General features: G+C 37.8%; 1 protein-coding gene and 1 long non-coding RNA gene across 9 annotated transcripts; one reads left to right on the top strand and one right to left on the bottom strand.

Annotated features, from left to right (window-relative positions):
* The first annotated feature begins 1,251 nt into the window (after positions 1 to 1,251).
* LOC114289568 (uncharacterized) lies at positions 1,252 to 19,711 on the top strand. 8 transcript variants are annotated; one of them, XM_028233329.2, is made up of 9 exons: positions 1,252 to 2,613; positions 15,831 to 16,047; positions 16,166 to 16,252; positions 16,350 to 16,457; positions 17,096 to 17,353; positions 17,506 to 17,550; positions 17,691 to 17,768; positions 17,946 to 17,981; positions 19,358 to 19,711. In XM_028233329.2, exons 5-9 carry the CDS (start codon positions 17,264 to 17,266, stop codon positions 19,574 to 19,576), a joined length of 468 nt encoding a protein of 155 aa, XP_028089130.2. In that variant the 5' UTR covers positions 1,252 to 2,613; positions 15,831 to 16,047; positions 16,166 to 16,252; positions 16,350 to 16,457; positions 17,096 to 17,263; the 3' UTR covers positions 19,577 to 19,711. The 8 variants fall into 8 exon arrangements, with proteins under 8 accessions (XP_028089130.2, XP_028089119.2, XP_082772063.1 ...); XM_028233318.2 differs by having other exon boundaries at positions 16,160 to 16,252; XM_028233340.2 differs by lacking the exon at positions 19,358 to 19,711 and adding an exon at positions 18,063 to 18,515 and having other exon boundaries at positions 1,302 to 2,613; positions 16,160 to 16,252.
* A 1,683-nt stretch (positions 19,712 to 21,394) lies between these two features.
* LOC145819719 (uncharacterized) lies at positions 21,395 to 23,590 on the bottom strand. Its single transcript, XR_014360487.1, has 2 exons — positions 23,403 to 23,590; positions 21,395 to 21,760 (listed from the first exon to the last, which is right to left on the bottom strand). It is a non-coding gene; the product is annotated as an uncharacterized LOC145819719 (long non-coding RNA).
* Between the last annotated feature and the right edge of the window lie 2,723 nt (positions 23,591 to 26,313).

The raw sequence follows: 26,313 nt of genomic DNA, 5'->3' as shown, positions 1-26,313 counted from the left end.
GATCTCACAAGTACAATATGAAATAGATAATCACCAAAAAGTCCAAATCCAGCAAATCTTTTGGAAAATCGATTTTGAATCAAATTGCCAAAAATGGATTGTTTGGCCAGATACAAAGTTGCCACCTAAATATTTTTTGAAAAATTTAGGAAACCCATGACTCATGCCAAAGGCCCCATGTCTGTCATCACCAAGATGACAGATTTTTACGCACCAGGATGGCATCTTACACCACTACGCTTACTATGTCATACACATCTTCAGCTCTCCTAATCCTCGCTCAAATCAACAACCTTCGAGTTTGAGTAATTTGAAAGGTCAGGGTCCGACAACAGTGCAGGATCTTCCATTATAGCCTTGATCGCAGATGCCGGGTTCGATCCATGCATCTTCGATTCTGCCTTTGTGTCCTCTATGCGTGAGTGCCTAATGAGTCAACGAGTCATTTGATCAATCTCAGTTTGCAAACACTGCCTAACTTGGGACTTGCTGACATGACGGTATTGCCGTTGCATTTCAACCGATCGGACTTTAGTAACCTTGACAAAAACACATCGATAGTGGTGTTCACGCTGAACTCGTTTGGCAAACAGTGAAACTGGAATTCCAAAATACTTTCCCAAGCTAGGATCTTGTATTGGGATGCAATTGTAATCCCGTAGAGGTTCAAAACTCCATAGTGGGAACCTTGTTTCAAAGAAACGTCGATCACCGAAGGAATCGATATACCCACCTGCATAATCCAACTTTGGTGACTTCGGTCGGGAGCTGTCACCAATTGCAACTGATTGTCCACGACCGCGTTTACTAAGGTGTGCATCCATACGTGTGACGGTTCTTAATTGAGTCCAACTTTGTTTTCCCAAGTTCACGAAGAATATATGGACGCAGAAACAAAACCAAATGCAAAGGAAACAACACTGGTTGCAAACTTGAATAGTAGTTGGTTGTAAATGTTAAATTTCCTTAAACCCTTACTCATTAATACGTTGGTGGTAGGTGGAAACATGTACTGCTTTAGTTGTGGTTTAAACATGCAAACAAAATTATTCACTATGCTTGGTTCCATTTTTCCAAAAACAATTTTCAGAAAATTTTACTTTCTTATTTTCTGTATTTTTTTGTTTTTACTGAATTTTTTTAATATTTTAAGATTTTTTTTTTACTTTTTAGACATGCCTAACATAATTATATCTAAAAAGTAAAAAATTTGTGAAAAAAACCTTTTAAAAATTCACTAAATACTAAAAATACAAAAAAATACGAAAATTATGTACATTTTTTGTATTTTTATGTATTTATTAATTTTTTAAAATATTTTTTCACAAATTTTTTACTTTTTAGATATATCTAAGTAAGGTGCATCTAAAAAAGTAAAAAAAATATTTAAAATGTTAAAAATATTCACTAAAAACAAAAAAATACGAAAACCAAAAAACTTAGTTTTCAAAAAACTTAATTCAAAAAATTCAAACCAAACACACTGATTATTGTTTGGTGGAAACACCTACCCAAACTGAATAAAAGCAAATGAATTAATTTGAATATTTCATTTAATATGTTGGGTATAGTTGGAAAGGCATATGTATCTGATAAGAGGAATGTTGGTAAGCTTTATGGATGAATAGACATGTAATTGGGTTGGGGTAGACCAAAAGTAGGGTTGGGGCACAAATACAAATGACGAATGTGAATGCATGATAAACTGTGGGTGTGGAAATCAATGACAGTGGGATAGTGCTGATGGAAGATACAATGCATGTGTGTTGTAAATGACAAATAATGGACGGTCAAAGGTACTGAACAGATGACTTGGTGTATGAAAGAAGGAACGAATGTGTGCAACATGAATTCGGCCGGTTTGAGAAATTAATACAATGTAAGTTACAATGCATGAGGTCTTGTGAAAACATACTAGTCATGTACCATATCTTATCACTACAACAAAATTGACTTTTCACGGCACCACATCCACGACATACAATGAATGTAAGCCGTAATTTCTCACTTTTACGACTTGCTTTTTTTGCATGTCGTAAATAATAGACTAACCACGACGTGTCTATTGCACAGGCCGTTAATGGTAAAAATGATAATTTTTTTACGGCTTGCATTGCGCGCCGTAATTAATAAAACTTTCTACGACATACATATAGCATGCCGTTAGTACATCAGTTATATACGGCATGTGTCTGCCGGCCATTAAAAATAAGCCACTTTTTACGACTTACTATGTAGGTTGTGAATGGTATCCCAAAATACTTCAGGTGCCAAAACCCAATTTTTTTGGCGCCACTTATCAAAAAAAAAAATTTAATTTATTTTTTTATTATCAAACAGACTGATACAATTCAAAAAAAAGAAAAAAAGAATACAAAAAAAAAACAGAGTTTCTAAGAAGAGAGGGAGACGTAGGTGAAGGGGAAAGGTTTCTTCAAACACTTCTTCAATCAATTGAATCGGTGGAGATCCATTGACGCAGTCTGCTTCAACTTACTACGAGAAGAAAGGTCCATTGACGCAGTCTGCTTTGACTGCTTCGACTTGGACTTGGCTTCAATTTGTAATCTGCTTCGACTACTTTGACTGCTTTGACTTCTTCGACTTCGACCGGTAAGGCACTCTCTCTTCTCTTCCTTCTTCCTGAAACCCTTGTTTCCCCCCCCCCTCTCTCTCTCTCTCTCTCTCTCTCTCTCTCTATCTCTGACTCTCTCTCTCTCGGTATATATATATATATATATATATTTATATCCCCCTCCTCCCTTTTCTGTTTGTTTTTATGCAATGTGGAATCTGCCCCTTTCTGTGCTTGAACTGATGGATGGATGAAATGCATCTGCTGTTTGTTTTTATATTGGGCATTTGAGTTATAAGAACTAGATTAATGTTGTAAGAGCTTTGAGCATTTGAATGAATATTTTATGCCTATGTGAGCAGTGTACTTTGCATCTAGCTTTATATCTTAAGTGGCTAGCTTACTGGTTCTAGCAAAGGTTTTCTTGTCATAATGTCATTGCTGCACCATTATTTATTTATTCTTTTAATAATTTGCAGCAAAGGACTTGTTGCGTAGTGTTGATGCTATGAATGTTTGAACTGTGTTAGAGTGTTTGCAGGGCGGGATGCTTGACTCTGGACTTACAGTTTGGATTAGCACTGTTTAACCAACTAAATTTGTCTTTACTCTAGTTTTAGTAGTGGGTACTCAATCCAAAAGAGGACAACTACATTATTGTCTACATTTATATGGGTACCCTAGTTTACTTCCTTTCATTATTGTGGATTTTAGCCTTGCACTTGAATGCAGATAGCATACAATTTCTAATGAACAAAATTTAAAATTTGAAATCAATCATGAATAGTGGACAGTTATTCTTTACATTTTTTTAATCTTATTTGATTCTTTCTTAGAACATGATTGAATGATTTGGAGAGTTGGTAGAACTTGAGTATTTTTATTTTTTATTTTTTATTTTTTAAGAGAAGGAAGCTGCCCCTTATTTTACTAAGATTTCAATACTATATTGTCCTTCTATCCAATTGCAAACCTTATCAATGTGATCATGGGTTTGGAGGATTACTCATAAACAACAAAACTCTATTTTTAATTGAAAATTATCTTGCAAACTCGCACAGAAGCCTAACAAGAAACCAATTAGAGCCTATTCAGTTTACCAGAACTCTTGTATACGTTATTAGAGAGTCAAAGGCTCAAGTCTTATCACAGTATCGTAAACAAAGGTTCCCCTTCCCATATTACAGCTTTCTCCCATATATTCAAAATAAAAAAATTCTCTCAAAAATGTGTATCATAGAGTCAATGGAGGATTTGGAATATTATATAGTGTCATCAAAAGGAACAACAGAATGTATTAACTGTCTTGAATAGAAAAAAAAAAAAATGTGTTAGCTGTCTAAGGCTTTGTGTTATCAATAATTTATTAGGGTTTACCAAATATACAAGTCTTAACTAATCATGGGTAGTTCTCATCTGCAGGAACATTTTACCTTTTTCAAATCTTGTGGCCGATTTTGTATTTGGAATCTTGGAATGAACAATTGGTCCAAATGGGAATTTACTTAAAAACCCCTTTGCAAAGTCTCTCAAGTGAGTCCATATATGACTTGTGTGATGCACCTCAAATTTTACTGATTTTGAACTCCTAAAAATGTTGTCTTTCACAAAAAAAAATTCAGTATCCCCACCAAAAAAAAATCTGTCAGCTTGCCCCACCACTGCTGTCAAATTCATTAATTCTCAAAACCTTTTGATGAGACATAGAAAGTCAGATTATTGGAGCTCCATAAAACCAAATTCAGATTGGTAATTTTAAAAGGTAATTTTAAAATAAGAAGGATATGTATTAGAAAAGTACTAAAAATTTTGAAATCTAGTGATTAGATTCATTCTGTGCGACCCTCACAATAAGAAATTACGAATTTTAGATAGTGTTTTTTTCTAGGTACATAACATTTTTTTTTCCTGATTTTAAAAAGCGACAATCTTGAATCACCTCCGGAATGTGACCATTCTCATTGAGGTTCCTCCTATTAATTTGATTCCCTACCAGGCTGCCATTTCATTTTCTGAACCTCCTCTCTCTCTCTCTCTCTCTCTCTCTCTCTGGTGCTGGTTTGCTCTGGCTGTTGCTTTATTTTCTTCAGCTTGCTGTTCTGCTCTGACTTTGTTGCTCTGGATCTATTAATCTGTTGCTGTTGCTGTTACTTCATTCATGTGTGGTGCTGCTAATTTGTGTGAGCTCTGCCACTGGTTTGTTCTGGCTGTTGCTCTATTTTTCTTCAGCTTGCTGTTCTGATCTGACTCTATTGCTCTGGATCTGTTAATCTGCTGCTGTTGTTGTTACTGGGGCAGTTCAGTTGGGTCATTTGCTTTGTTACTTTGGTGTTGTAATCGGTTTGTTGTGTAGTGTTGTGGAGGTTGGTTTCTCATCAACTTCCTGGGGTGCTAGCATATGATTGGGCGTGCGTTTGGGTGCCAACCTAGTTGGGATCTATTTGTTCGCTATGATGCTTGTGCACCCTCTCTTGTTTTTGTTGTAATCTTTTCCATCAATAAAGTTTTCTTCTTATTTTAGGTTCTTTAAGTGTCTAGTGGCTAGCATTTAGCTGTCTGCTCATTGGCTTCTGGTTCTATCAAATACATGTTTTTTATAAGTAAATATTTCTGGTTTGATTAAACATATCATAACTTTACATCACTGTGAATCACTTGATTATTCTGAAGGTGAACCTTATTGTGAATTCTGTTATATATATATAATTTGCTGTGGCAATGTGCATCTGCACCTTATGCGCAAGTAGTCGCTTGTTTTCTACAAATTGGGGGAATTAGTTGCTGCCTGATGGACTTGCTTTTTGAAATCATTTTCTACTATGTCCTATGTGAAGTTATTAATAGTGTTTGAAACTGGAAGTAGTGGCAAACCTGGTTTGGTTTTATAGCAATCCCGGGTTTACCCTTGTTGTACAGTGATCCGGACATGTGTCCGTGGATGTTGGTAGTTGGTTATTATCGTGTTTACATTCCTTTTTCTTCATATTTGAGTTATAGGATGTGTTAGGCAGGTTTGTTACAGGTTGGTTGTGTTCGGGAGCCAAGTGTTGCTGCCCAGAATTTTGGACCTTCGCTCGAGCGAGGAGTTGGTCGCTCGAGCGAGAGTGGGGTTCGTGTTTGGTGGGTCGAGCCAGAGTGGCTCGCTCGAGCGAGCGGTTGCACCTGGTTCTGGACCTGAGAGCTGTCTTTCTTGGCTCGAGCGAGCTTTTTTCGCTCGAGCGGTCTGGATTTTTCTTCGCTCGATCGAGAACTTCTTGGCTCAAGCGAGAGTTTTCTGTGTCTGGTCGCTCGAGCGACCAAGACTTCGCTCGAGCGAGCGTGTTTTATATCAGCGTGCAGCAGCGTCTAAAACATCACTTTTTCACTTCTTTTCTTTGATCTAACCCTTGATCCGAGCCTCTCTCTCCCTAAACTTACATTCTCTCTAAGATTTGATCTCCCTAGGGTGTGAATCTAGCCTAGGGCCTTTGTTAAAAAGATAGAGGGTGTTGAGAGCTTCGATTTAATCTGAAAAAGTTTGGATTTGGAGCACGTTGATCTTCGAGTCTTCATCTCCTTTTTGGCTAAAACTTCAAGGTAGGGATATCCTACTCCTCTCCATGGGTTTTGTCTTTAAATTTTGGTATTTTGAGATGTTGGGCTTGGTTTGGTAATTTTGTGAAAGTTTGGGGCTTTTGTGTAATTTTACAAAAGTTGGGGTTTTATTCATAATAAACCTAGATGCATGTTTGGCATAGAAAAATGGAATGATTGTTGAATCATTGATGAAAATGGGACCTAAGGGTTGAAATGTTAATTATGGGAATTGACCTAATTACATTGTTTAATTAATTGGGATAATTAATTGGGAAGAATGAAGAAATGAAATGTTGATTGAATATCCATTTGTGCATTTATTTTCTGTTTAGAAATAACTGCTTTGGGCTATCAGTGGAGGATAGTCGTGATTGTTGTAGACAATGCATGATGATTAGGCAAACTGAAACTAATCAATGAAATGTGTCATGGAACTTGACGGTTGATAGAATACATTAATTGTATGTATTGGGTGATTGTATATAGAACCAATGTGTTTATATACGTTATGTGTAGAGGAGGAGATAGGGGATGTACTCCGCGGTTTAGGGGAAGATAGGGGATGTACCTCTAAACCGGATAGTGTTGGGAGAAGATAGGGGATGAACTCCGTAGATACAGCTCATATGCTTGTCTAAAGAAGTGAAGATAGAGCTTATATGCTTATCTTTGTGATGTGTGGATATAGCTTTTATGCGTATCTGTGGATATTGTGGTTATACATATCTGTTGTAGAATGTGGATATAGCTTATTTGCTTATCTGAGAATGTGGATATTGTTGTTATTTTGAGGGCGTTACAACTTGGTATCAGAGCGTACCGGGTTCGAATACTTTGGGTACGTGGGAAGTGATTAGTATCACAATGGGTTTGTCTCGCTTGATAGAGACTTAGATGTAGTATCATATGCTATGTGCTTAATTGATAACATGCTTATGTGACTATGTGGGTATGGGATTTAATTTCTAGGATGTTGATTGGATCCTTGGGTTTTTGGGAGTCTTGTTGGAAAAGCACTTGATCAATGCTGTTTCTAACCGGAACTCTAGTAACGCCACGGGACTATCATTATCCGGAAATGGAATTCGTAAGTGCTTATGTGTTTATGTGCTTATGTGGAGTGAATTACAGTTGTCCATGCATTAGGGCGTGAGTGTTTAGTTTCGGCACATTTATGAATGTGCTAACGTTCTGTGTTGCCTTTATTAGGATGTCAGGACGAGGAAGAGGAGCTAGGCGTGGTAGACCTGCGAGGCAGGAAGTACCGTTACCGGGTGAGATTCCGGCAGTGCAGGAGGGAGCTGGGCAGGCCAATGTGGCCGAGCCAGTGGGTCAGCAGGCTATGGATGCCTTGGCCAGAGAGATAGCAGGAGCTTTGGGTATTCTTAGAGCTGGGAATCAGGCAGCTGAGACAGGGCCTTCTTTCTTGAAGAGGGAGTTTTTCCGGTCTAATCCGGACGAGTTTATCGGGGATCCGAAGGAGCCACTGAAGGCTGATGAGTGGTTAGAACAGATGAGTAAGACGTTCGAGATGCTTGGCATTGAGGACGGAGCACTGAAAGTGACCTTGGCATCCTTCCAGCTGAAGGGAGATGCGGGTCAATGGTGGAAGTACGAGAAGGCTCGTGTTGGTGGTACTTGAGAGGCGTTTATAAATGCTTTTCAGGAGAGGTTTTTGTCTGCAGCAGCTAGGGAGAAGCTGAGGGATCAGTTTAGCCGGCTTAAACAGCAGGGCTTGTCAGTGGCCGAGTTTGAGGCTACTTTTACCAGTCTGTCCAGGTTTGCACCGGAACTGGTGGTGTCTGAGGAACGTCGTTGCTATGAGTTTGAGCGGAAGTTGAGGCGGGGCCTCAAGTTGAGAGTTGGTGGGTCTTACATCCGAGAGTATAGACACCTAGTTGATGCTGCTGCTCATATGGAGATTATGATGCAGGAGGAGGAGGAAGAACAGAGGGGCTCCAAGAGGAGCCAGGATAGTCAGTGTGATGGCAGGAGACAGAGGGGTTATAACCCTCAGCAGTCTCAGGGTGCAGTCTCTAGATCAACCTTTCCAGTGCCGAGTGTAGGCTCGGGGAGAGGCAGTCAGGGGGAATTCACTTGTTACAAGTGTGGCCAGCTGGGTCACAAGGTTTCAGTTTGTCCGCAGAAGGGTGGGGGTCAGAAAGCTGCTTCTTCTTCAGCTAGACCGCAGAGTCAGAGTTTGGGCAGGAGGCAGCCCTTGACTTGTTATCAGTGTGGACAGCCTGGGTACCTGAAAAGGTTTTGCCCACAGTTGAGTGCCACTTCGGGAGCGTCTGGTTCTAGGCAGACGCAGGGTTTTCAGCCAGCTCAGTCTGTGCAGGCCTCGAGGGCCAATCCGGGAGCTTCGTCATCCCAGTCTGTGCAGCAGTCTTTTGCTCCGAGAGGTGAGCAGGTAGACTAGGGGCCTACGGGGCGCGTGTATGCTGTTACCGCGCAGGATTTAGTACCAGCTCCATCAGTAGTGGGAGGTACTTTTCTGTTTTGCAACTCGGTTGCTAGTGTGTTGATAGACACGGGTGCATCTCATTCTTTTGTATCTGCTGCATTTGCATCTGTTTTGGAATTGGAGTTAGCACAGTTAGCATCTCCTATTTGTGTGGTATCGCCTTTGGGTGGTGAGTTGATTCTGAAACAGGGTGTTAGAGGATGTGATATAGAGGTCGCCGACTATAGGCTTCCTTTTCCGTTTGTTGTCATGCCCATGAAGGGTTTTGATGTTATTTTGGGTATGGACTGGCTATCGTCATACCGGGCTGTTATTGATTGCTACCGCCAGAGGGTCACGTTATGTACCTTGAGCGGGGAGTGGTTCCATTTCTTGGGAGACCGGGTTGGTAGTGTTTTGCCACCGGGGTTTGATTCGCGAGGGCGAAGTGAGCTTAGTAGTCTACTTGCCAGCTTTAAGAGTGGTGAGAGTAGTGAGACCCAGCTTGTGTTGCCGAGGGTGGTTTGTGAGTATTCGGATGTCTTTCCCGAAGATCTTGTTAGTTTACCACCTCACCGAGAGATAGAGTTCTCTATTGATTTAGTGCCTGGTACGGCGCCGATTTCTATGGCACCTTACCGTTTTGCTCCAGCAGAATTGGTTGAGTTGAAAGTTCAGCTCCAGGAATTGCTAGATAAGGGCTTTGTTCGCCCTAGTGTTTCACCGTGGGGAGCACCGACACTCTTTGTTAAAAAGAAAGATGGTGCCTTGAGATTGCGTATAGACTACCGGAAGTTGAATCGGGCTACGGTTAAGAATAAGTACCATATGCCCCGTATAGATGATTTGTTTGACCAGTTGAAGGGTTCCCGTTGTTTCTCTAAGATAGACTTGAGATCGGGTTACCACCAGTTGAGGGTCAGGGAGGAAGATATTCCGAAGACGGCATTCCGTACGCGGTATGGCCATTATGAGTTTCTGGTGATGCCATTTGGGCTTACCAACGCACCGGCAGTCTTTATGGACTTGATGAACCGGATTTTCCGGGAGTTCTTAGACCGATTTGTGGTCGTCTTTGTAGACGACATCCTTATCTATTCGCATTCAGAGGAGGAGCACGAGGAACACTTGAGAGTGGTGCTTGAGTTACTTAGAGCCCATAGGCTGTATGCCAAGTTTGGGAAGTGTGAGTTCTGGCTGAGGGAAGTCAAATTCTTAGGCCACGTGGTATCCGGGGAAGGGGTGTCTGTTGATACATCCAAGGTTGAGGAAGTGCAAGATTGGGCACAACCTAAGAGTGTGTTTGAGATCCGCAGTTTTCTGGGATTAGCTGGGTATTACCGTCGGTTTGTGAAAGATTTCTCCAGGTTAGCGTCACCGTTGACTAGACTGACTCGGAAGGGAGTCAAGTTTGTGTGGAGTGAGACTTGTGAAAAGTCGTTTCAAGAGTTGAAAGTTAGATTGACCACCGCTCCGGTGTTGATTATTCCGGAGAGAGGGTTGGGTTATGCGGTTTATTGTGATGCCTCACGAGAGGGTTTGGGTTGTGTGTTGATGCAAGAGGGGAAAGTGGTAGCTTATGGCTCACGTCAGTTGAAAATACACGAGAAGAATTACCCCACACACGACCTAGAGTTAGCAGCAGTGATCTTTGCCTTGAAAATCTGGAGGCACTACCTTTATGGTGAGAAGTTCGAGGTGTTCTCAGACCACAAGAGTTTGAAGTATCTGTTTACACAGAGAGACTTGAATCTGAGGCAGAGGAGATGGATGGAGTTCATCGAGGATTATGATTTTGAGTTGCATTATCATCCGGGAAAGGCCAATGTTGTGGCCGATGCCCTTAGTAGGAAGACCATTAGTGATGTAGCTTGTATAGCCATCCGGGAATGGGAGATGTTGGGAGCACTTGGCGAGTTTGATTTGCTACTGGGCGAATCTGTTGAAGCTGCGGCCTTGTTTTCTGTTGTTGCGCAACCTACACTTGTGATTAGAGTGTTAGAGGCACAGAGAGGTGACCTTGAGGTAGAATCCCTCCGAGAGAAGATCTCTAGTGGGAAGGTTGAGAAGGGTTTGACGGTGTATCCCGACCTGAGTGTGAGATACCGAGACCGTTTGTTTGTACCGGAGTCTTGCCGAGAGGAAGTACTCCGAGAGTTTCACCATTCGCGCCTTGCGGTGCATTCGGGAGGTACTAAGATGTATCAGGATTTGGGTCGCCAGTTTTGGTGGCAGGGTATGAAGAGAGATGTGGCTGTTTTCGTATCGAAGTGCCTTACTTGCCAGCAAGTGAAGGCCGAGCATCAGAGGCCAGCGGGTTTGTTGCAACCCTTGCCTATTGCCGAGTGGAAGTGGGAGCATGTCACTATGGACTTCGTTGTAGGTCTTCCGAGGACTCAGCGGGGTAGTGATGCTATTTGGGTGGTTGTAGACCGGTTGACTAAGTCGGCGCACTTTATTCCTATGCGCGTGAGAGATTCGGTAGATCATCTTGCCGATTTGTATATTCGGGACGTAGTGAGATTGCACGGGGTCCCAGTGACGATCGTCTCAGATAGAGATCCTCGTTTTACTGCTAGGTTGTGGCAGAGTTTACAGAGTGCCTTGGGCACTAAGTTGACCTTTAGTACGGCCTATCATCCTCAGACTGACGGGCAGTCCGAGCGTACTATTCAGATCCTCGAGGATATGTTTCGGGGTTGTGTCCTGGATTTCAGTGGGACGTGGGAGAGGCACTTGTCATTGGTAGAGTTTGCCTACAACAACAGTTTTCAGTCTAGCATCGGTATGGCACCGTTTGAGGCCTTGTATGGCCGACCGTGTAGGTCTCCAGTGTGTTGGGCCGAGGTGGGTGATGCACCTTTGTTGGGTCCGGAGTTGGTTAGGGAGACGACGGAGAAAGTTGAGCTTATCCGCAGGAGGCTTGTTACAGCCCAGAGTCGACAAAAGAGTTATGCCGACCGTAGGAGGAGGCCTTTGGCGTTTGAGGTAGGTGATCATGTCTTTCTGAAGATATCACCTAGGCGAGGTTTGATGAGGTTTGGGAAGAGTGGGAAGTTATCCCCTCGGTTTATTGGTCCTTTTGAGATCCTTGAGAGGATAGGTGAGGTTGCTTATCGGTTAGCCTTACCGCCGCAGTTGTCCGGAGTGCATGACGTGTTTCATGTGAGTATACTTCGGAAGTATGAGCCAGATCCATCACATGTGTTGGATTGGACCGATTTAGAGGTAGATGAGGATGCCTCGTATGAGGAGAGACCGGTTCGGGTCTTGGATAGGCGGGATCAGGTCCTGCGTGGCAAGACCATTCCTTTGGTGAAAGTCTTGTGGAAACATCACGAAGTGGAGGAAGTCACTTGGGAACGTGAGTTGGGAGTCCGTGAGAAATATCCGGACTTGTTTGTTGATGTGTGATCTTGTATTTAAATTTTACATTTTGTTGAACTTAAGAGCTTTTGTATATGTCTTAAGTTGTGAAACATTGAAAATGTTTTGATTATTGGAAGTATGTTTTGGAACTTGCCTCATATGGAAGTTGATTGTAACACTATATATGTTAAATATATTGTTGAAATTGGAAAGATAGTGCATAATGTTGATGCATGTTGAAAATATATATGTTGTTTACATATTGTGATATGTCTCTTGTTAAAGGGATGGGATGACCGGTAATAGGTCGAATTATTGAATGTTCAGGTGTAACATTGTTTAAAATGGGGGAAAACTTGTTTTGAAAACTTGTGCTTAATTTCGAGGGCGAAATTCTTTAAGGGGGGGAGGTTATAGCAATCCCGGGTTTACCCTTGTTGTACAGTGATCCGGACATGTGTCCGTGGATGTTGGTAGTTGGTTATTATCGTGTTTACATTCCTTTTTCTTCATATTTGAGTTATAGGATGTGTTAGGCAGGTTTGTTACAGGTTGGTTGTGTTCGGGAGCCAAGTGTTGCTGCCCAGAATTTTGGACCTTCGCTCGAGCGAGGAGTTGGTCGCTCGAGCGAGAGTGGGGTTCGTGTTTGGTGGGTCGAGCCAGAGTGGCTCGCTCGAGAGAGCAGTTGCACCTGGTTCTGGACCTGAGAGCTTTCTTTCTTGGCTCGAGCGAGCTTCTTTCGCTCGAGCGGTCTGGATTTTTCTTCGCTCGATCGAGAACTTCTTGGCTCGAGCGAGAGTTTTCTGTGTCTGGTCGCTCGAGCGACCAAGACTTCGCTCGAGCGAGCGTGTTTTATATCAGCGTGCAGCAGCGTCTAAAACATCACTTTTTCACTTCTTTTCTTTGATCTAACCCTTGATCCGAGCCTCTCTCTCCCTAAACTTACATTCTCTCTAAGATTTGATCTCCCTAGGGTGTGAATCTAGCCTAGGGCCTTTGTTAAAAAGATAGAGGGTGTTGAGAGCTTCGATTTAATCTGAAAAAGTTTGGATTTGGAGCACGTTGATCTTCGAGTCTTCATCTCCTTTTTGGCTAAAACTTCAAGGTAGGGATATCCTACTCCTCTCCATGGGTTTTGTCTTTAAATTTTGGTATTTTGAGATGTTGGGCTTGGTTTGGTAATTTTGTGAAAGTTTGGGGCTTTTGTGTAATTTTACAAAAGTTGGGGTTTTATTCATAATAAACCTAGATGCATGTTTGGCATAGAAAAATGGAATGATTGTTGAATCATTGATGAAAATGGGACCTAAGGGTTGAAATGTTAATTATGGGAATTGACCTAATTACATTGTTTAATTAATTGGGATAATTAATTGGGAAGAATGAAGAAATGAAATGTTGATTGAATATCCATTTGTGCATTTATTTTCTGTTTAGAAATAACTGCTTTGGGCTATCAGTGGAGGATAGTCGTGATTGTTGTAGACAATGCATGATGATTAGGCAAACTGAAACTAATCAATGAAATGTGTCATGGAACTTGACGGTTGATAGAATACATTAATTGTATGTATTGGGTGATTGTATATAGAACCAATGTGTTTATATACGTTATGTGTAGAGGAGGAGATAGGGGATGTACTCCGCGGTTTAGGGGAAGATAGGGGATGTACCTCTAAACCGGATAGTGTTGGGAGAAGATAGGGGATGAACTCCGTAGATACAGCTCATATGCTTGTCTAAAGAAGTGAAGATAAAGCTTATATGCTTATCTTTGTGATGTGTGGATATAGCTTTTATGCGTATCTGTGGATATTGTGGTTATACATATCTGTTGTAGAATGTGAATATAGCTTATTTGCTTATCTGAGAATGTGGATATTGTTGTTATTTGGAGGGCGTTACAGGTTTCCCCTAATGTGTGAGTATGCCAACATAGGTTCTTTGATAATAATAATAAGGTTTACTTACTGTTGTACTAAAAATTAATGTTGTGGTAAAAGATTGGCTCTATTAGATTTTGGGAAAAAGTAACTTTCCTGTATGGGGTTTAGAGGTTGACTGTTATTCCCGGAAGGTTTTTAATTTTTTGCAGAAAAGAAATTAGTGTTTGACATGAATTGATGCTCTCTTTACCTTCTCTCACAATGATGGCTTTGTTATCTTATGGAGAGCTTGTTTCTAGTGGACAAGATTTTTAGTGTCATGTTCATTGCCATCTCTATGAAATGGCCAGAATTTAGGAATTCATTTGAGTTGCTGTAACATTTTTGTAGTTTTTTTAATTTTTGACGCTGAAACACAGTAGGTGCTTAGGTGGAGTTGAGACTAAGCTATGGACGTGGCCGTGGACGGATGCGCAGGGGTCCAAGGGGTGGTAGCAATCAGGCATAATGATTGGGGGTTGGTGTGCTTTGCTTTAGCTGAATGTTTGCCATGGCTTAGCGGTTATCATATTTTAAAGTCTGGTTTGGAAGTTTTGAAATTATGGGTTTATGTTCTTCAGGGTTTTTAAGCATTGATTTTGTTCTTTTTGTGAATGTGGGCAAAGCTTGTTTTAAACTCTGTTGCTGCTTTTTATGTTAGCCAAAGAGCAAGTAGCCAATTTCTAATTGCTGTCAATTTCACTCTTTGCAGTCCAAGTATATGCTTCTTGTATTTATTCATATATCTTTATTCATAGGTGTTTTTTCTAAAGCTTGTCCCTCTTTTAGTCATGTTCTTTCCATGCTATTTCTTGGCAATTTCTTGGTGATGTCATTTTTGTTTATGCTGTTGTGAAGTTTTGTAGTGCACTAAACTAGCATTTATTGTGAAAAGGACCAACTTTATGGTATTTGGTGTTAGGCATTGAAGTTCATGTAGTATTTGCAGAGATTGCTCAACCATTGCGTCACTTGACTCATCTGCATTTTTTTGAAGGTCCAATAAAATATCACCCGACGTATCTGCATTTTTTTGAAGGTCCAATAAAATAAGATCACATTTCACTGTTTAGCTTGAGGTTTCACAGAAATTTTGGGTTATTACGATTATTTGATGTTTGTTTTGTACTTTGTGCAAACTGATGTGGAAACTAGGTGGAGAGGACAAAGTTACGAGATAAACATTGCTGATGTGTATTGTGGGCATTATCACTGTTTGTGTTTATACCAAATTCACATTTTTTATGCAAAAGCACACGACTTCGGAAAAGATATTGTTATTGCCTCTAGTAATATCTCTAATTTTGTCTCTTTATTTTTTTTAAAAAACATTCTTAATCACTCCATGAACATGTCTAGACTGGTATACAAGGCTTTATTTTGATTTGGTTTATAATTTTAATAATTTATTTCATTTAGATTGGTAGCAATTGTTAGCATATGCATGTGAATAAGTTTGATTGACCTAAACAAGCAGAGAAACATAAAACATAAAGCTCAATCTTCACACTTTTTTTTTTGTTTTTTTATTTTGTTTTGTATTGTTCTCTTTTTTTGTTTTTTTTTTTTTTTTGAAGGTTTCATTTGTGCAGAATGACAGCTTTTAAGTAGAAGCTGCTCAAGTTTTATGCCACTTTAGCTCATTGCCTAAATAAAAACAATTCCTAGAAGATAAATGGTCTAGCCACAAATTGAAGGTTTATATTTAGTTCAATGGAATGAGATGGAATGATTATTTTTGGTGAATAATAATTTAGCTACACTTTATTTTTATTATTATTTTTAATCAATCAAACAGTGGAATGAAGTTCCAAATGAGATTAAGGATAAGTTATGGGCTTGTGTGAAGGTAGTATGTTTATGCAGTTAATTTTTATACAACAAATCATTATTTTTCCCCTTCTTGTAATACTAAATGTTTGGTTATATGAAAATGCAGCTTAGATACAAAATACATGATATCCACAAGACATGTGATGCAAAAGTTCGCAAAATTGTGGTGCAATTACAAGTCTGAACTATCAAGAAAAGTAAGAACTCTCGCGGTAGCAGGTAAAGGTCATTTAGCACGTAATATTGCCCTCACCAAACCTGATAAGATTGGAATGGATGAATGGAAGGCATTTGTGAAAAATCGACTTTGAAAAAGCTTCATTGTAAGTGTTTTTTCATAATAGTTTTATGTAGAAGTTCATTTCTTTTCATAACAATTAAGATAAAGATTACAAATTCTTAATAAATGTGGGCATTTCAAATGTTTACACTGAGGAAAAGAGTGAAAAATTCAAAGAGATGAGAGCAAAGCAGAAGGTGTTACACACGATGAGTAGAAAAGGCTATGCACGACTAGAGGAAGACATGGTAAGTTTGGCAATATAGACAACATTTATTTCGAAAGCATTTTGATTTTGTTGCTTCTAATTTTGTACTATGTTTTAATTTTTTATTTCTTTTCTAGAAAAATCAAAGCCAAGACCCAGATTCCATGTCTAGAGTGGATGTTTGGATCAAAGGACATACAAGGCAGAAGGGGAAACCTATCAATGAAGTGCTTCAGGAAGCAGTGGTATGAATTAGCTTAATATGTTATTAAAGCTTGTGATTTCATTCAATTCAATTGAAAGATTGCTGGCTGCTACTTTACAATTGCTTTACAATTGAAAGATTGCTGTCTGTTGTGCTGTTTTGTTTGGGTTGCTGTTGCTATGCTGTTTTGTTTTGGTATGGATGTTAAACAAATTGCCAGTTTGTTTTACTGTTTTTTTTTTGTTTGTTTTTTTTTGATATGTAGAGGTCTAGTTTGTCTTAAACAAAACCTATGAAGTTGTGCTTGTGATATTACTTTATTTTTTCAATTTGTTTGATAATTACTTGTCTTATTGTGGTGAAGTAACTCAGAGGTGAGTTTTGTACCTATTTTTGTAGTTAGTAGAGTTCGTACGTCATATTCCTCTTTTTCTTCTTTGGATATAAGTACAAACTATGGATTTTGGGTTTTTGGATTTGATTAGAGAAGAAATATTAGTGTTGTTTTCTTGAGACTTGAACTAAGCATTACCATCAGCAACATGCCGTAATTATGCTCAATAAAGTAATGGGGGTGGTGTTTCCTTTCAGTTTATGAAATAACTCATAGGTGAGTTTTGCACTTGTTTTTGTAGTTAGCAGACTTGGGTTCCTTATCATAAATGTTATATATTGCAGAATAAGGTTCAAGAGCTTCACAAGCCTTCTACAGAAAAAGGGTCAATGTCTATCAAAGATGATGCAATTGTTCAAGCGTTTGGTCCAAAACGACCTGGTAGTGTAAGAGGGCTTGGATTTGGAGCATTGCCATCGAAAGTTGATGCATAAGCATACCAAAATCAAAATATGAGACAACTAAATGAAAAATTGCTGCTATCAGCACAAGAATTCCGGGAGATGAAACTTGAAATGTTAAAAGAAAAAGGGCAAAATGAGGTAAAAAAAAAAAATGAACAATGTTACAATATATGAGGTTAAATTTATCTTCCTATAAAATTTAATTGTTTTTTAACTTTGGTACTTCCCATTTTAGATATATGGATATTTCACAAAGTTTGTAAAAATAAAAAATTGATTAATATTTGCAGGAGCCAAGCAAAGGGGCAAATGGACACTCACATGGAGAAACTCAGGTGAACTTGCACATTTGTCATGCTTGTGCTTTTGCTTGTTTGCTTTTCTACTCAAGCTTGTCATTTTGCATATGGATTACATTAAGATTCTAAATTTAAGTAAACAAATGTTTCTTGTCATTGTATTATGATTTTTTTAGGGTGGGGAAAACGGTAGATGTAAACAGAGGGTGCGTGGATGTGGTGAATGTAGAATGCACTCACAACAAAATATTTGGGTAAATTTTGTATGGCATTATTAATTTACTCATTTTTATTTTTCTCGTGCTTCTGCTTTTGTTTGCTTGCTTGCTTTTCTACTCAAGAGCTTTTGTCAAACTTTCATATGCATCCCACATCGTCTACAAAATTTGGAAAAACAAGTATAACTTGATATTGTATTATATTTTTTTTAGGGTGATGAAAACAATGAAGACGATGAAGATATTTGGGTAAATTTTATATGGCATTAATAATAACTTTAATTTTATTTTCAATTCATTAGCTTATCTTATGTATTGCTTTCATGGTAGTTGCATGATGCAAATGAAATTGGAAATGGTGAATCCTTCAACAATGTCAAATGCAAATTGTTGAATTGGGATGGAACAAAGGTGGTTGTTGCGGAAGGCACAATTGTATCAACAGATTCTAAAGCATTGGTACATCATGTGCCTCTTGGCCCTGGGTGTTGAAAAGTATGGGTTAACCATGTCATAGTCAATGCGCCATTGTTTTGCTCTAATCGTGAGATGTTTGTGCTTGAAGATGTTATTGGAAGCACTGTTGCTTGGCCAACCCATTTCATTAGCTTTGATTTTGAGTAGAACTAACATTTATGGATAGTTTTTGAGGATTTTGATGAATAGATTTCTATAATTTTTGAATAGTTTTGGGTAATGTTTACAAACTTATATATGTACAGTTTTGGATGGTTTATAACTTTTTGGATAATTTAGAACTTAAGAATAGTCCTTTTGGATGTTTTTGAACTTGCAGTTAGGTTTTGGATGTTTGGAATGAATATATTGATAATTTTTTAATGTTTATAATATATATATATAGTTTATTTTTTATGGTTGAAATAATATTGTCGTGGTTGATTAATATTTTGTAAAGCTTGTTTGTAATATTAGATTGTACAAAACAGGCAAATAGAATATGCTGAATTAAAAAAAAAATGCACATTTTACGGCAAGCAAATTAGGTCATTATTTGAAATATTCCACAGGGTTCCATGTATGTCATGGTATGTTTTACTTATCTATGGTAGGCTGAGCAAGTTGTTGTATTATATATTTTACGGCACACAATCAGCGTTGTTGTTTGTTCCACCAAATTATGGCATGCAAAAGTGGTCGTAGAAAAAGTAATGACACAAAATTTGCCGTTAAATAGTTTTTAACGGCATACTATAGCATGTCGTAGAAAAAGTATCAACGAAACACAAAATCTGTCGTTAAATAGTTTTTAACGGCGTACTATAGCATGTCGTAAAAAAAGTATTAACGACGAACAAAATCTATCGTTAAATAGTTTTTAACGACGTGCGAAGCATGTCATTGAAAGTGAACAACTTTCCATGACTGGTCATAATATGACGTGACGTTGCACGTCGTAAAAGGATTTTTACGGCATGCTTTGCGCATCGTAAAAACCCTTTTTTTCTTGTAGTGTATAAATACTTACTGCGTAGTGTTGTGTAATTTTATCAATCTGTACATTTCTTTAAAAAACTAACAAGTAAAACCATACAAATAATTAAAAAATGTGTGATTCGAAGAAGATTGAATCTATTGTTGAAGCTCATGTTGCTCTTGTATTGCAGCAGTTGCAAGATATCTACAAAAAGCTGAATCAAGTGGAGACACGGTTGTCAACTTTGGAGAGGCAAGTCGGCACTATAAAGCAGAATGTTGATTGGCTCATCGATGAGAAATTGGTGGCGGATGAAGCGAACTCTGATAAGACAATGGACGAGGACAGTGAATTAGACAGTACAGACAACTCTTCAGAAGACGTTGTTGATGATGCATCAGATATGTAGATTTGTTTTTGTTTTTGTTTTTTTTTTTTTTTGTAACCTTTCCTGTAAGACGTTGCATTTTTCATTTGGCTGGAGTCATATGTGCTAATGGGCTGAGATATAAATTACCTAAAAAGAGTATTGATTTTTCATTCATATGCAGTCTTCAAATACTTATGTAGTACTGTAAAACGAGTAACAATTTGACTGCTACATAAATAATTGAGTTCTGTTAGGGACTCAAATAAATTACCAAACAAATTATCAAATCTCTGACATAGGTGTGAGACCCATACAAATCACGTGTGTGGGTCAACACCCATGTCAAAGATTTGGTAATTTATTTGGTAATTTACTTGGGATCCATAAAATTTTTATATCAATTCACACGGACAACAATTTCATTGGAATATGAAACACATCAATGGAAATAGGGAATTACATGTTCCGCAAACTTCAGACGTAAAACAGCACGAAGAAGGAAGACAGTATCATTATGAGTAGGGAGCAAGTGTAAAACAGTAACCAGCTTTTATGAAGAGTTGTCTGACTGTACGGGTGATTTGACATTTCCTGTTACCAAAGCAACAATAAGGAGGAGCTGGTAGTAGTACTTCATGTACCCAAAAATGAAATCCACGAAACAAGGTTTAACAAATTACATCGAAGTTGTATCGCAATTAACGCCGTTAACGGATATCATAAATGAACTAAAATGTCTTTTTGACAAATAAGGGCTAATTACTTACACCCCATTCAATTTGAGCTAAATTATAGATTCACCGTTGACGTTTATGTAATTTTGTGTAGCTTATTTTTTGTCTGAAAAAATAAACGATTTTCAAATCAACTTATGTTGTTCGTAAAAGTCTATTTATTATTGCCATTTTCGCAATTTTGTCGCTGAAATCCATATTTTTTACTTCTCAGGGCGACCTTTTAGCCACTACCATCAGCACAACAAAAATTAGTCCGTAAATGTCTGTCGAAACAATATTTCCAGTTTTAATGATCAAAGTAATTGGTCTCCAAAACTCTAATATGTTGTATTGTCAGTCGCTGAAAATCTCGTAAAATTAACAAATAATTAAATAAGTTGAAAACACAAGAAATGACTTCTAAAAAAATACGTCTAATGTGTTTGGTTTCATTTCTTAAAATTAATTTTTACTTTTTTGCAATTAAATTATAAATTCATTTGGTTAACAAATAAAAAATACAACTAATTATTAATTTTATATAATTTTTTCTTTTCAGTGCTTTCACTACAACAAAAAAACACATTTGGCGACCCAAAAATTTGTCACCAAAAGTACAAATTCCGTCGCCAAAAGAATCGGCGACAAATATACAACTTGTCACCAAAGGCCTGTCACTAAAAGTATTGGTAACGAAATCAGAAATTGTCACCGTAGGTAAACATTTAGCGACAAGCAAAATTGGTCGCCAAAAATCATATATTTTGTCGCTATTAAATTACAATTTGTTGCTAAAAGGTTAAAATTTTGATAGACTATGTAGTTTCAGCGACAAATAAATACGTCGCCAAAAGTACTATTTAACGACAAAATTAATTTGGTCGCTAAAAATCACATTTTTAGCGACGAGTAAGTGTTGGTTGCTAAAAGTTCTTGGAATAACCACTAACTTTTAGCGACAAAAACAATATGTTGTCGCCAAATATATTAACAGCGACCAAAATACCACCCGTCACTAAAAATTCAGTACACAAATTTTGATTTTAATAATTTTCCTGTTCAAAATAATCCAAAACACCTGTTTTCCTGTGCACAATATATACCAAATGTAATGTAAATAATAATACACCTGTGCAAGACATTCATACTAATTCAAAATTAATAGCTATGAAAAATCCCAATAAACATAATTACAATTCTCTGACAATCTAAAACATGCATACCAAAGTACTTACAAACTACTAACATCAAACCCATAAATACATTACCAAATCCTATGTCAAAATATTTTCAAAATTACAACCAAATATTTTGATGTTAAACATCTAACCAACAAGTCATTTACTAAAATCCTATGTCAAAATATTTGCAAAAACACAAAACCAAATATTTTGATGCTAAACATTTTATCCATAAATCATTTACCAAAATCCTATGTCAAAATATTTTCAAAAACACAAAATCAAATCTGCTGATGCAGCCCAAACTATTTTCCACCATTGCCAATCTGTCACATGAAAAAAGAAAAAATAATATTAGATTGACAAAAAAAAAAAAAAAAACCTCGATATGAACTTCACAATTTTGATTTTAATTTTGTAACGGGAAGTCCAATAGGGTGCTGTTTGCTCATACAACTCTATTTAGGCTTGAACAAGCTACCCGTGCCAAGTTTAGGTAGTTTCAGTGGTCATTTTGCAATTTTGGGCCCCGAACGGGCCTTTTAAGTCTTGTGTTTTACATTTTTTCTTCTAATTTTCTAACCGGAAATCCAATCGAGGTCCCGTTTGTTCCTACAAGTCTATTTAGGTTTGAACAAGTTGTCTGTGCCAAGTTTTGGTGGTTTCGGTTGTCATTTTACAATTTCGGCTCCTGAACGAGCCTTTTAAGTCTTGTATATTACAATTTTCCTTCTAATTTTCTAACCAAAGATCCAATAGAGGTCCCGTTTGTTCCTACAAGTCTATTTAGGCTTGAAAAGGCTGTCTGTGCCAAGTTTGGGTGGTTTCGGTAGTCATTTGGAAATTTTGGCCGCCGAACGGGCCTTTTAAGTTTTGTGTTTTACATTTTTTCTTCTAATTTTTTAACCGAAAATCCAATCGAGGTCCCGTTTGTTCCTACAAGTTTATTTAGGCTTGAACAAGCTGTCCGTGCCAAGTTTCGGTGGTTTCGGTGGTCATTTCGCAATTTCAGCCCCCGAACGGGCCTTTTAAGTCTTGTGTTTTACAATTTTCCTTCTAATTTTCTAACCAGAGATCCAATTGAGGTCCTGTTTTCACCTACAAGTCTACTTAGGCTTGAACAAGCTGTCCGTGCCACGTTTCGGTGGTTTCGATAGTCATTTCGAAATTTCGGCCCCCGAACGGGCCTTTAAGTCTTGTGTTTTACATTTTTCCTTCTAATTTTTTAACTGGAAATCCAATCAAGGTCCCGTTTGTTCCTACAAGTCTATTTAGGCTTGAAAAATCCGTCCATGCCAAGTTTTGGTGGTTTCGGTGGTCATTTTGCAATTTCGGCCCCCGAACGGGCCTTTTAAGTCTTGTGTTTTACAATTTTCCTTCTAATTTTCTAACCAGAGATCCAATCGAGGTCCCGTTTGATCCTACAGGCCTATTTAGGCTTGAACAAGCTGTTCGTGCCAAGTTTTGGTGGTTTCAGTGGTCATTTCAAAATTTCGGCCCCCAAACGGGCCTTTTAAGTCTTGTATTTTACAATTTTCCTTCTAATTTTCTAACCGGAGATCCAAGCGAGGTCCTGTTTGTTCCTACAAGTCTATTTAGGCTTGAACAAGCTGTCTGTGCTAAGTTTCGGTGGTCATTTCACAATTTCGGCCCCTAAACGGGCCTTTTAAGTTTTGTGTTTTACAATTTTCCTTCTAATTTTCTAACCGGAGATCCAATAGAGGTCTCATTTTTTCCTACAAGTCTATTTAGGCTTAAACAAGCTGTCTGTGCCAAGTTTTGGTGGTTTATGTGGTCATTTCGCAATTTCGGCCCCCTAACAGGCCTTTTAAGTCTTGTGTTTTACAATTTTCCTTCTAATTTTCTGACCGTTGATCCAATCGAGGTCCCGTTTGTTCAACACAACCAAACATATTAAATGAAATGCTTGTAGCGATTTGAAAAGTAAATTATGAAAAATATACTTACAAAAGTGTTTGTCAATAAGATTCCTCTGATGAAGTTTGTTACCACCATTGTTAGCTATGAGACGTGCTATGCTCTTCCCTCGAGTCTGACCCCTGACTTGTCTAAATGACGTATCTAGTCCCATTTTTTTGACAACTAGACTTATTAAATTTAATAAGGTTATATAGTTTCAAGATCATAGGTGTTTATTAAATTTAATAAGGTTATATAGTTTCATGATCATAGGTGTAGAAACTAAAATGACTAACTTGATAAATAAATTAAAAATGTCCTAAAATATAGTCAAAGCTTACTTGATGTAGTAATTGCCCCCAACGAATGATTGCGGCTTCTTTATCTCTTTGCATTAGCCAATAACCTATAACATTTGAATTGTAAATCAAAGTTTAAATTAAAATCGCACTATACATGAAATCAATGGAGAGTGGACATGAAATGAATGTTATATGATGAAATTATTAAAAGGGTCACTGATACACAAAATATCTATCAAGATTTTGCCACATAATTTCAGACTACACAGCAAAAAAATAAATTTGGTTGTATTCTAAGAAAATCTTATGTGGAAACTAATTTTCTAATTTGGTGATTGATGGAACTTACTTATCATTTGCTTTTCCAAGTCAATAAACAACCATATGAAGGTCTTCTTCTTTTATTTATTTATTTATTTATTTTATCAGCAAAAAAAGAGGAACCTTTATAGATGGAAAATCATACAAGATATGAGATTAAATCAAATAAAGGGAAGGAGTTTGGTGAGGAACCAAACCCGAAAGGAAAAAAAAAAAGCAGAAGAATAGAACACAGACAAAGAGAACCAAAAACAGAATAGAAAACTGAACAGAACAAGCACAGCAGACACAGCAGAGAGGAAGGCAAACTTTGCATACATGGACCTTACACAGCAGATTCATCCATAAATTTCCAGCAGCCCACAAATTTCCAGCTCAAATCAGTTTAACAACTCAGCAAAACAAGATTTCCAACAAACATAGCAGAGCACAGCACAGCAAAGCAAATTTCAGCACAGCAAATTTCAGCACAACAAACACAGCACAGCAAATTTCAGCACTCCACCTTATATCAGTGCAGAGCAGTTCTGCTTTCCACATTAAGAAACAATATATTAAAAAAAAAGGGGTGTGATTGAAGCAAGAATGTCAAGATGGGTGATTCCTGTTAGATCAACAGCCATGTGGGATATAATCTAACTGTTTTCCCCTCCCATTCACCTTCCAAATGTTCTTTGTCAATAAGTTTGGCTAGTTCTCCTAGGTGGTTCCATCTTTTGAGCACCAAATTGAGGCACATCATCACCTTATTTGAATTCTTGAATAAAAAATATATTATTGACGTGCGATGGTAGGGGGAGAGGGGAAGAGAACGATGGAGAAGAGAGAATATGATAGAAAAAAAAAGAGAGGAAGAAGATGGGCAGAGAAGAGAGAAGAGGGAAATTAGGTAAAGTCATTTTTTGGTGTAAAATGATTGTTTTATGAGAGGGCAACTACAAATTCAACATTTCTGTTAGGTCCGTTGGTGAACTAACTATGTCAGTGAAGCTCAATATAATTTCATGAAACTAGTGGGACTTGTTCTAATAAACCCAAACCTTATGAGAGAGCAGTGTAATTTACCCATTAAGTAACTTAGCAAAGTATGCTGGCCCATTATCCAGTAATTAGAACTGTATAGGATGAGTCAATATTGTGTTTTATTCCAAGTTTTAATGGTTTGTTGCAATTTTATCTTTTCAAGTAGTTCAAGCTGAGAGAGTGAGGTCGTTGTTGATTTCATGATTATAAGGATCAGTATTAAAGTGATTGGAAGGTTATTCCGGGTAAGAGAGTGAGTGAGATCATTGTTGAATACGGGATTGGCCTTGTGATTAAATGCATCTAGTTTCTTTATCCTTACTTATGGCTCCACAAGACAAGCTGCAACACTCAGTTATGACTCTTTAAGTAATTCATTCTGCTAACCATAGGTGCTGCGACGATTCAAGTATACTTAAAAATGTCAATGGATTAGTTACCGTATAGGTCAAGTGGGTGGGTTATTAGTCTATGAGGAATTTTCATCTTATACCTAAGAGAATGTACAAATGTAGGGAAGTACATTACATTATAGGTAAACTTGACCAAACTAGCTGTTGCTAGCCTTAAACTTAGAATGCTAATTCTCTCAGGCTGTGTTTGGCTATTGGATTTGTGTAGGGGTTTGTGGAGGGAAAAATAAACTTGACCAAACTAGTTGTTCCTGTGTGTACTTCTCTATGATGAGTATGTATATGTATTTTAATTATTTGTTTAATGAAAGTTGAAGTTTTTATAATTATTGTAATACAATTGCACAGTTGAAAGCCAATGCCAGAGTGGTCAAATCGCAGTGTATATAATGCATATGTATGTGTATACTTATGCACCAGCTGGGGAAAATAACAAAAAAAAAAAAACTCCACTTCATTCAACTATAAAGGCCACTAAATTACAACATGATCAGAAACTTAGCGTGCTTAACTATATCAGCAATCTTTTGTAGAGCTTGATGATGAGACTTCGCATCAGCTTATAGAATCGAATGAGCAAAAATGACATATCAGAAAAGCATAAAAGCATGAAGATCATTAAAAAATATCATTTGGTGGGAAAAATATCACACAAACAAGAGAGAATAAAATGTAGCATAAATGAAAGGAAGTCCAACTTATTTGCTATCACGCTGGTCAATCCCCAGTGCCAACCTAACCTTGTTCAAAGTAGCAGAAAAATATAGAAGACCCTAAACCTTAATATTAAAAATTTATTTGGTCTATTCTACTTAAAACAAACCAACTTCTACAAATGCCCTATGAATACAAATGTAAAGCAACAAATAACTGATCCACCATGAGGAGAAGACCTTCACA

Source organism: Camellia sinensis, chromosome 2 (assembly GCF_055761805.1).
Source record: "Camellia sinensis isolate YWXY chromosome 2, ASM5576180v1, whole genome shotgun sequence".
In the NCBI taxonomy this organism is placed as follows: Eukaryota; Viridiplantae; Streptophyta; class Magnoliopsida; order Ericales; family Theaceae; genus Camellia; species Camellia sinensis.
Note: the sequence above shows the minus strand (reverse complement) of the source record. Positions and strands in the feature narration are given on the sequence as shown.